At 37.4% G+C, this 10,756-nt stretch overlaps 1 protein-coding gene across 3 annotated transcripts; it reads right to left on the bottom strand.

The window, feature by feature from the left end:
* Nucleotides 1-2,013: 2,013 nt before the first annotated feature.
* LOC147412228 (LRR receptor-like serine/threonine-protein kinase ER2) lies at nt 2,014-10,756 on the bottom strand. 3 transcript variants are annotated; one of them, XM_086457933.1, is made up of 28 exons: nt 10,246-10,756; nt 9,917-10,010; nt 9,635-9,770; nt 9,446-9,517; nt 9,217-9,288; nt 8,296-8,367; nt 8,130-8,201; nt 7,982-8,053; nt 7,754-7,825; nt 7,603-7,669; nt 7,433-7,527; nt 7,264-7,335; nt 7,011-7,082; nt 6,720-6,791; nt 6,303-6,374; nt 6,152-6,223; nt 5,979-6,050; nt 5,622-5,693; nt 5,470-5,541; nt 5,296-5,367; nt 5,136-5,207; nt 4,681-4,749; nt 4,522-4,590; nt 4,283-4,356; nt 3,809-3,937; nt 3,152-3,499; nt 2,684-3,054; nt 2,014-2,595 (listed from the first exon to the last, which is right to left on the bottom strand). In XM_086457933.1, exons 1-28 carry the CDS (start codon nt 10,258-10,260, stop codon nt 2,233-2,235), a joined length of 2,982 nt encoding a protein of 993 aa, XP_086314059.1. In that variant the 5' UTR covers nt 10,261-10,756; the 3' UTR covers nt 2,014-2,232. The 3 variants fall into 3 exon arrangements, with proteins under 3 accessions (XP_086314059.1, XP_086314050.1, XP_086314066.1); XM_086457924.1 differs by having other exon boundaries at nt 9,917-10,756; XM_086457940.1 differs by having other exon boundaries at nt 7,433-7,501; nt 7,598-7,669; nt 9,917-10,755.

Genomic DNA, 10,756 nt, shown 5'->3' with positions numbered 1-10,756 from the left:
TCTGGCTTCCTTCTTTACTATATGGTTTACGCCATCTTTTGGGCATTTTGAGAATACATCAAAACAAATAAACAATATATACTTATGAAGGGCACAGCAATACAAATTTTCTTGGTTTTTATTTGACTCGCATCCCTTATTCATTAATAAAATTTCACAATCTTCTCCCATTGCTTAAGCTCTAGATTTGCCTCCATTCCTTTTGATTTGGTTTCAGGATAAGTTCAAATATCCTTCCATGTGATTAGCTAAAGTTAGACTGTTGGTGAGAAACCAAGATCACACCTCAGGAAGTCGGGGTCTTGAGTTTGAAACCCCCCCCCCCCCTCCCCCCACCCCCCCCCCCCCCCCCCCCCCCCCCCCCTCCCTCCCCCCCCCCCCCCCCCCCCCTCCCTCTAGTGGCCACCTTAGGGATTTATCTCAGAAACAACCTGTTGTGTGTGTGGATTGGGGAGGGGGAATGCACGTTCCCCAAGGATTAGTTGGGTGCTTTAGGAGGTCCGGATACTTGGTTCCCAAAATAAATAAATAAAATAATTTGCTATTTGAAATGTTAATGACTAATTGGATCAAGTTGGGAATTTTGTATTCAGGGAAACATTGCCCAATCGTTTTTATTTAGTTGTTTTTGTGCTCGAATGCACGGGAAGACTTCATTTGAGACATCATGCTCACTGGAAGTGCTTTTATTAGCCACTTGATTTATAAGTATAGTGTACAAATTTCTCTGGATATTTTGATAATTATATTGAAAACTTCGAATATTTTGGTCATTATTAAGAGAAATGCTATTGGCATGCAAACTACTTATAACACACCAATTTATGAAATTTTATCATGCACCCAAAGGTCCGAATAAGGTTAAGACACCAAATTAATTTATTTTTAAAATTGGTTTCTTAGAAAAACCTCGGAGAAGAAATGTTGTAGATAGAATACAAGAGAGGTAGAATGAACGTGATTTCAAAAACATATGAGAAATCCTAGGTTTAAAAAATCCTTGATGAACTCTCTCTCTCTCACACACACATTAAAAAAGAAATCCCCAAGAATGAAACTTCAAATAATTCTTCCATTATTACTTAAAAACAGCATAGAAGAGAACAAATGGGTATGAGTTATCCTTAAAGAGAGAATTTGGAGAAGAAAAATTGGGTGCCTTTACAAAAAATCAAATACCAAGTATCTGCATTCTAGCAAATCATTTTATTTAAAAAGTTAAATGTTACAAGTTGTGCCAATAGAAATCCTCTAAATTAATACCTTAAAAATTCTGAGAGCTATTTCAATCTTGTAATTAAAAATGAAAAGGCATTATCATAAACGAAATGGCAAATTAAAAGTTTATCAGATTCGTATAGAAGCTGGAAGTCAAAAGCAAGTTTAGAGTAATCACTTTTATAGTGAGCCACCAAACGCAATTTTCAATCTAAAAGCACTTCCAAGGGCGATAAGAGCAGAAAGTTCCCAACAAATGCCACCTAATTAAATCAAGGACGTAAAGATATCTGCAACCATGCTATGGTGCTTAAGACTGTTATTATTAGATTATGAAACATGGTAGTAAGGTGTACATAACCATGACAGATGACTGCAAAATGGGAACTCTCTCTATACCGTTGAGGCACAGCACTTATACTGCCATCATTTACCCATGGTTTGGGGGTTGTCAAGGGTTTAAAAAAAAAAATTACTCAAATCCAATGGTTAAAAATCAACAATTAGGCTGACTGATTCAACAGGTGCGTGTAGGCCAACCGAAGGGTGGACCAAAAGAAAGTGAGTTAGTGTGCCCAACTCAACGGGGCAATAGTTGTCCGATTTTCATCACTATTCATATGGACCAACTATATGCCATTTCAATTGTTTTGATGGTGGTTTAGTTATTAGATTGATTTGCATGATCAGATGAGATAAGCTCAAGCATGTGTAATTCTAAACAGAACCCTCACAGCCAGCCAGTGATACAATCCAGCTGGACAGTGGCAGTCTATTATGATTAGAGACGAAGACTGGTCATCCAGAAAGAAAATTCAGGAAGATCTTCCAAGATTTTGAGCCCCACCAATTTGGTGCCACAACCTCCCTGGTCCCACTGAATAATCTGATACTGTACAAATGATTCGTACAGAAGGGGGTTAACACTCCCATAAATCTACTAGTATAACCATCGGTCTTTCTACCAATGCTAATGGAATGTGGTACATATTTTATAATTTTCAATTTTTTTTTTCACTCAGTGTTCTGTGATATTACCTCTCCAAATTTCAGGAAGAGTTGAGCATCTGAGGTGCTCATGGATGTGCAATTTATCATACTCGGATTCTTAAGATTGGCGTATTCTTCCATGTAGCTTGGCAACTTGGATGATGGCAGTGGTGGAGGGGGAATTGGCTGCTTAGGGACAGCAGACATCATGAGAGATCCAAGAACACGTGCCACCGCATGCATTGTTGGCCGATCCGAGGGTTGTCTCTTGGTGCAGAGTATGGCTAGTTGGAATACCTTCTTTACTGCGCCAAGATCGTTACATGTGGAAGAGATATCTGGATCAACAGTTTCCATGACTGCATTGTTGTCAGTCTTGGACATGATCTGTGGACAAAATAAAAGGAGGCCACATTAGTAATTTCCATGAGTTATTGAAAGATCCATGCTTCAAAAGATGTGGAGAAAATCATACCAATTGATGGAGATTGGAGTCATTGTCTACTGCTTTTCTTCCTGTCAACAGCTCAAGCAGGACGATCCCATAGCTGTAAACATCAGACTTCTCAGTGAGGTGTGAAGTGCGGGCATATTCAGGATCTATGTAACCGATGGTGCCCATAACATAGGTGCAAGTATGAGACTTGGAAGTGCATAAACTCTTGGCAATACCAAAGTCAGTGAGATGGGCCTCAAAATCCTTATCCAAGAGTATGTTAGATGACTTCACGTCCCTATGGATTATACGTGGGCAACAATCATGATGGAGGTATGCCAATCCTTCAGCCGCTCCAAGGGCTATTTGAAGGCGAGTGTCCCAGTCAAGCTTATGCTTCTTCGTGGGGCCTGTAAACACACTATATCATAAGAAAAACTAAATACAACATGTGCATGAGAGAACTCAGCATATGTATCATGCACGTAATCTACTAGGAACACTTACCGTGCAGGAGATCCCAAAGGCTTCCATTCTCCATGTAGTCATAGAAGAGAAGGTACCCAGAGGGAGACAATGAGTATCCTTGGAGACTAACTAGATTCCGATGCTTGATGCTTCCAATAGTTTCGAGCTCTGTCTCGAATTCCTTTAGGCTTTGTCTGTAGTTTGAGCATAATTTCTTAATAGCCACCGGCCTGCAATTCTTCAGCACACATTTATAAACTGTGCTCGACGCACCATAGCCAATTATATACTTTTCATTCAAATTCTCCGTCATTCTCATAATGTCTTCATACATGTGAAGAGCCATGTTCATGTGGAGTATCACCAGCTTTGGTGAAGTAAGGGTAACTGCAGTTCAAAGAACAAACCCACAATAAACAGAATGAGCAGATAGCTGAGGGAAAATATCTGATAAGCAAAATAATCAAAAGATGACAAAGAAAATTATTTCTCATATAAAAAAAAAGATATAAAAAAATAGTTAATTTCCTGAAATGGAAAGCTGCTCATTTTCGTTTACAAGAGAACATCAGTCATCCAATATGAGTCTCTCTTGAATAAACAAACCGTCACCCAAATAGAACTTTAGCTAGAGATTTTATAGCAATGGATGAAATCTTCAAATGGAAGTTACTTATTTAGTAGATGGGGAGCCACCTGGTTTGTCCAGAGATCTTTCGGGATATGAAGTAGGATTGTGCGGTCGGCACACTGCCACAAAGATCATAAGAAGGATCACAAGGGCACTCAAAGCGATTCCTAGGATTGCTGCTTTAGAGATTGTAGCTGCACAAACATTGTTGAAAGAGAGATCAACAAAACGAGAGGAAGAAAACAACAATAATCAATCCATTTTCTTCTTGCACACATCCCCCCCCCAAAAAAAAAAAAAATCACATAAGACTTTTTTTTTGGAGAAAAAAATTATGATTCCCTTAGCGATTGCAGTTCATCCAGGATGTGGCTCGAGAATCTGGGTTGAAGTGGTGTCAATGGACGAGGTGATGGGCCTCATATTTCGAAAAAAGTTATGTATCAGTGACTTGGACATTTCTGTACATGTGCACAGGCTTTGAGAAAAAATTTCCTTGTGAGTTCAGCAGAGTAGTCGAGCTTAACACTCAAGCTCACCTCGTTCTGATGGGTGTGATGTGTTACATGGTGACCTGTGCCAATAACCGCAAAGACCAGGATTTCCTATGAAGCTGCACAGAAGATAGCTCATCCACCAAAATAGGAAATTAGGGTAAGAAAGAGTAGTGAAACTAACGTGTTCAAAATTAAGAAAATTTAGTGTCAGGGTTCGGCAAAAAAGCAAGTGCTTGGAAAGGCTAGCCTAGAGGTGATAAAATTGATTATTTTCTACTCACCTATTGTATGGAAACCTTGCGAAGTTTCTCGCGGGAATATCACCAACTAGATTGTTGTATGATACATTACTGCTTGGATAAAGTAAATTGACATTAATACTTTATTGACCAACCAAAATTGAAGATAATCAATTCAATACTTTAACAAAGTTAACTTACAGGATAGTAAGACTGAAGCAGTTGATTAGTGATATTACATCCCCTGATAAATTGTTGTTCTCTACTCTCCTGCCATTATTTTGAACCCAAAATGTTACAAACTAGACCAATGGGAAACAGTGGTATTATAAAGAGAACCAAGGCATGTAAAAGGAACATCGAAACATGGAATGCAGGCATGATCAGGCCCACCACCAAATAGTTACAAACATTTGATTGGTATGGCATCTGGGACTAGTCGGGTGCTCTAAGAGGACTGGATACCCAGGGTATCAAAAAAATTGTACTTATTTTGATATCATGGTAAATGTTTTGATTCTCTTTCTGCCAACCTTAAATCTTTGGTGCAAGGCTTTGATGATGACGAAGATGATTCTCTTTGCCATAGAATGCACATATTTTACAACAAGAACATGACAAGAAACATTGAATGCCACAAGCACAGAGGAACTCACAGTGAGAACAAATTTTGTAGCTGACCAAGTTCTTGAGGAATTGGACCTGAGAGGTCATTATTTGATAGGTCTCTGCAATATAATAGCATGCTTAATATATTTGTGGAGGAACAAATATAGCCTAATAACAAGAGTATCTCAACAGTTCCATGTTTCTTACATCTCCATTACACTTCTCAGATTTCCAAACTCTGCCGGAATACCTCCACCCAAACGATTCTTGCTTAAATTCCTAGTGAACAAAAAAGAATAAGAACAAGAGAAAGAAAACTGTATCGGCAAAAAAAGGAGAAACTTGTATTTAAAAAAAGAGTTATCAAATGGTAGAACTCACAGTTTTAGAAGATGTTCCAAGTCACCAACAGAAGCTGGAATGGAACCAGAAATCTTGTTGTTTGAAAGATCCCTGACGTAAACAAAGCAATTAGCAACATTCAAAGGCAGCGTCAGGAAGCAACAAAATTTTCTTAGGCAGTTTGTACTTACAAGGTATCCAAATTACCAATCCGGGACAGCTCAATAGGGATTGGCCCTTTGAGATTGTTTGATGACAGATTCCTGTGGAGTTTAAATGTTTAATTTAAAAATAAAAATAAAAAACATTATCACATATTGGCTTATAGAAGTGATTGCAGAGGGGAGTGGCTTTTGGTGACATTTTTCCCACTTTTGTTGTCTACTTATTGCAGCAAGATGAACATGCAGGATGTTTTCGAGCATTCAAAAGGTGGACTCATGAAGGAGATAGTTAGGTCCAAAAATAAGCTCCAGTAGAAGATTCAAAACCAATAAATTAAGCAAAATATGTTCAGCTATGATAATTTCAGGAAAAATAGGACTCACAAGTTTGTCATGCTCTCAAGCCTTTCAAAGGAAGGTGGAATACTCCCATTCAATCTATTGCCATACACGTTGCTGCCAAGTGCCACCAAATCAATTGGTCAATAATTTTTATTTTTGTAAAACAGACGAGACAATGAAAGTGCTAGGTAATAAGACAATGGTTAAATACTTACAGGCTATTGAGATTCGTACATGAGCTTAAATTATCTGGAATGAGACCTTCAAGATTGTTATTTGCAACATTCCTGCAAGACTTTTGCATCACTAACTAATCTTGACATGCCCAATTATAAATTATGAAGCACATTATTAATCAAGACTCACAGGTCAAATATGTCAGTTAGCTTCCCAAGCTCAGGTGGTATACTCCCACTGAGCTGATTATCATTCAGTTCCCTGCACATAAAAAATTAACAACTTACATTTTTTTTATTTTTTTATTTTTTTAAATTGTTCCCAACTTGAGATGACAAATAAGCATGGCATTTGACACTGTAGGACATTGTGAAATTTCATGCACACTCCAAAATGTTTTTCACATGGTTCGAGTTCATTTGTGAGGGGAGGGGTACATTCACTCTGCACTGCCACCTATGACAAGTCTTAGATTCCCAGTAAGGCTGGATTTTGAACCAATTGTGCCCACATTGAAGGTGGATGTCAATGAATCATGAAATTTATGCAGCACACCACACTATCAATAATTGATTATAAAAATATTTAAAAAAAAAGTTTCCTTACAGATAGTGGAGCCTTGTCATGTTACCCAACTCGGGGGGAATCGATCCTGTAAGTTTGTTCTTATGCAAGTACCTAAAAAATGATGATATTCTAATCAGAATATTGTATAACGTGTATTTTTTTTTTTATTTTTATGTAAATGCAAAGAAGTTCTAGTAACTCCACAACATATCTGATTGTTATGTTTTTTTCAAGTAAATTAAAATGAGAAACAATATTAGGTCTTTTCTATCTAGTAGAACATCAAATAATGATTTGATATTTAAATTTGGAAATCAATATTCAACTTACAATTTTTCCGTGTAAGTTAAATTGCCTAAGATAGGGGGAATGGGTCCACTTAAGAGGTTGCAGCTCAGATCTCTGGATTAATAAAGACAAATTCCAAGTAATAGTTATAACCGAGCTAAGATAACATACGTTGAACAGAAGAAAAAAGAACATCAAACAAAAGGTAATTAAAGAACTTTAACGTGTTCATTCATACTTGGTTCATCCTTTAAATCCTCTAAAGCTAAAAGAATAGTAAATTTACAGAGCTTACAGCACAGCAAGTGCCTGCATGAGACCAATCACTGATGGAATTTGCCCTGTAAGTTGATTTCCCTGCAGAGATCTGCCATAAAAAATGAGATATAATTAGACAAATAAGTTTTAGAGACAAAAGTCCTCCACTTCCCATTGTAAAACAAAACAAGTGAAAGAGCACATACAGTGTAGCTATTGACAGAAACCCAATGTTGTATGGAATCTTTCCTGTGAGCTGGTTGTAGGACAAATCCCTACCGATCAAAGGAACAGAAACAATCTAGAATCACCACACAACACACTTCAAGAAATTTAACACAGCCCCATATAGTTAGAAGATATATACGTACAAGACCTGAAAGCCAGTACAGTTGCCAATGTTCTCAGGAATGTGCCCGGCTAGGCTGTTGTTTCTTACATCACTGCAGTGGGTCGGGAATACAAGGAGTCAGCAGTAGAGATTTTTTTTTACATAAAAAAACTGGAAAGGAAAGTGAAGAACTTACAAATACCACAACCCCGTCAACTGGCACATATCAGGAGAGAGGGTGCCAGTTAAATTGTTGTCCCGCAGTCCTCTGTAGCACATGACACACAATGTGATTGTTAGTATATCAACTCACGAAGTGAAGCAATGAAGGGAAAAAAGAAAAGAAATTAAACCAATTATCCATCGAACATATAAATTGAACGAAAAAAAAAAATCACTAGAAGACAAAATTTTGCATACTCACAGATATTGTAGAACTTCGTTCCAATAAATAAGCCTAGGTATGTCACCACTCAATTTATTTTGGGCCAGGTCCCTGGATTCAGATATTGTTATGGCCATACTAAGAATGGGATAGAAAAGGGATGAAATAGAAAAATACTGAAACTTACAATATTTTTAAGTTTGGAATCTGAGACAATGTCGAAGGAATGCGTCCAATCAACTGGTTATTTTTCAAAATTCTGAAAATATCCAACCAAAAAATTATCACATGCCATAGAACCAGTAACTTGAACAAGTTAAAACCAAAGCCATTCTGCATTTAGAAAAGCTTACAGTGATTCCAACTGCTTCAACTTTGAAATTGAAAATGGTATGTCCCCATCGATCTCATTGAAGGACAAATCCCTAAGAGAAAAACAAGGTATTCCATAATGTAAAATGATTGACATTCAGGTTTGTCGAATAATAAATATAGTAAGCCAGAATACAATCAATTGATAAACCAAGCAGCATGGACCCACAACCCTCATGCCACCAAACAAGACTTGCAAAATCCATAAACAAGATTGATGATCAGATCAGGATCATCGAACTATAATACAGTATGTGAAAATAAAATCAAATGCTTAGCCAAGGGCATAGACCCACCACACTCAAGTCACCGAACAAGAATAACAGGATCCATAAACGTGATCGATAATCATGTTTGTCGAATTATAATATAGTAAGCTAACATACAATCAAGTGCTAAACAGAGTGGAATAGACCCACAACTGATGTCACCAAACAAAGACTTACAAGACCCAAAAACATGATCGATGATCAAGTTTTTCAAATTATAATATAGTAACTCAAATAAAATACAATCAAATGCTAAACTGAACACATGGACCTACTAAACAAGACTTTCAGGACCCATAAACATGATTGATGGATGATCAGGTTTGTCGAATTATAATACAGTAAGCTAAAATACAATCAAATGCTAAACAGAGCGGCATGGACCCACCACTCATGTCACCAAACAATACTTACAGGACCCATAAACATTTTCAATGATCAGGTTAGTTGGATTATAATATAGTAAATGCTAAACCGAATACATGGACCCACCAAACAAGACTTACAGGACCCATAAACATGATTGATGGGTGATCAGGTTTGTTGAATTATAATATAGTAAGCTAAAATGCAATCAAATGCTAAACCCAAAGACATGAACCCACCACATTCATGCCACCAAACAAGACTTACAGGCTTTTCAGAGATGAACAATCACCAATCTCATCTGGAATCTGTCCTGAGAAATGGTTTCCCCTAAGATCACTGCCCAAGAAGACACCCAGTCAACAATATCAAAATAATAATAACTTGTAAACTATAATTCAACTCCACAATAAAACTTAAAAACAATACACCCAAAAAAAAAAAGGTCTAAATTTCAAAATAAGAAAAAAGACTTGAAAGAGTTATGAAATAATACAGAGAGAGTAGGCCTTTCAGATCTCCTACTGCGGGCGAGATTTCTCCATTGAGATTTAAACCAGACAGATTACTGCATTGATATAACATAAATTAAAATTACTGCATCTTCTACAAGAATTACTGAAGAAAAATCATAGAAACTGCATATGGAGAAATTGGGGGAAAAACAAAAAGATTGGGATCTTACAGAGCCATGACATCAAAGGTGACGTTGTCACAAGTTACACCTCTCCAATAACAGTAATCCGAAGTTGTATCAGTCCAGTCGTATAATACATTATCAACATCATGAATACCCTTCTTCATCTCCAATAGTGTCGCTCCTTCAAGGAAAGAAACAAAGCTAAGGATTAGTGTCTCGAGTCTCAACTCTAAAGAAATTAAAAACAATAGAAATTTCACTTGGAATAACTCCATAAAAATCAGAGAATTTAACATTGAAGAGGAGATGTGCTCAAAATACACTCACCATCGTCCGAATCAGCACAACAGAAGCTAAAAAGGCCGAGAAAAAGCAGCTGCAGAAGAAGTATTCGAAGAAGAAACCTGTGGGCTCGCTCGAACTTGAAACAGAATACCATTTTTACTTCAGGAACAAAGAAACTCGTCTATCTAACTAGGTCAACAAAAACCCATCTCAATCCTCTCTCTCTCTCTCTCTCTCTAAAAGATATAGAAGAGAAAAGCAGAAAAAAGTTTGGTGGAACCAAAGAATAAGAAAAATTCAAGGAAAATGAGCTAAACCCATTGTTTCAGAGAGATGAAAAAGACAACAAGAGGGGAGTTCAAAGTTCAAACCTCAACAGCCAGCATTTCCACTGCAACGACAACACTCTCTCAGTCTCTTTCACTCTCGTTCTCAAGATATAGAACCAAAAAAAAAGTTGGTGGAGGCTAAAAAAGAAAGCTTGACGGAAAATGAGTAAAACCCATTGTTTGTTTCGGAGAGACGAAGAAGAAAACAAAAGGAGAGTTCAAAGTGTTCTCGCATTCACCACCCGACATTGAAACGACGTCGTCGAAGGATTCAGAGAAATAGAAAGATATTTAGTAATTTGAGCTTTTGGAGAGTGGAGAGTGGAGAGTGGAGAGTGGAGAGTCAGTCGGAAGAGGTTTGCTTGTAAGATCACATCGTTGTGGTTGTGTTGTGTGCTCCCTCGCTCCTATAAAGGTGTAACTTAGTTCTCTCATATTCAAAGGAGAATGAATTATTTAGAAGATAAAGTTAAAATCCCTCCTGCCATCAAACCTGCAACTGCAACATTACAGCTATTCTTCCTCTCTCTCTGCTTCGCTTTCTGAGTAGCAG

This window comes from Akebia trifoliata, chromosome 1, assembly GCF_017979445.1.
Source record: "Akebia trifoliata isolate Shusen 1 chromosome 1, ASM1797944v1, whole genome shotgun sequence".
Taxonomy (NCBI): Eukaryota; Viridiplantae; Streptophyta; class Magnoliopsida; order Ranunculales; family Lardizabalaceae; genus Akebia; species Akebia trifoliata.
Note: the sequence above shows the minus strand (reverse complement) of the source record. Positions and strands in the feature narration are given on the sequence as shown.

Bases quoted from the DNA above. Each gene is read 5' to 3' on its own strand.
- LOC147412228 (XM_086457924.1), bottom strand. From the start codon at position 10,028: ATGGTATTCTGTTTCAAGTTCGAGCGAGCCCACAGGTTTCTTCTTCGA. The intron at 9,289-9,445 runs GTATTATTTCAT...CTTCTTGGGCAG, and splicing joins CTGAAAGGCCTACTCTCTCT to TGATCTTAGGGGAAACCATT. The intron at 6,375-6,719 runs GTAAGGAAACTT...TTTTATGTGCAG, and splicing joins ATGACAAGGCTCCACTATCT to GGAACTGAATGATAATCAGC.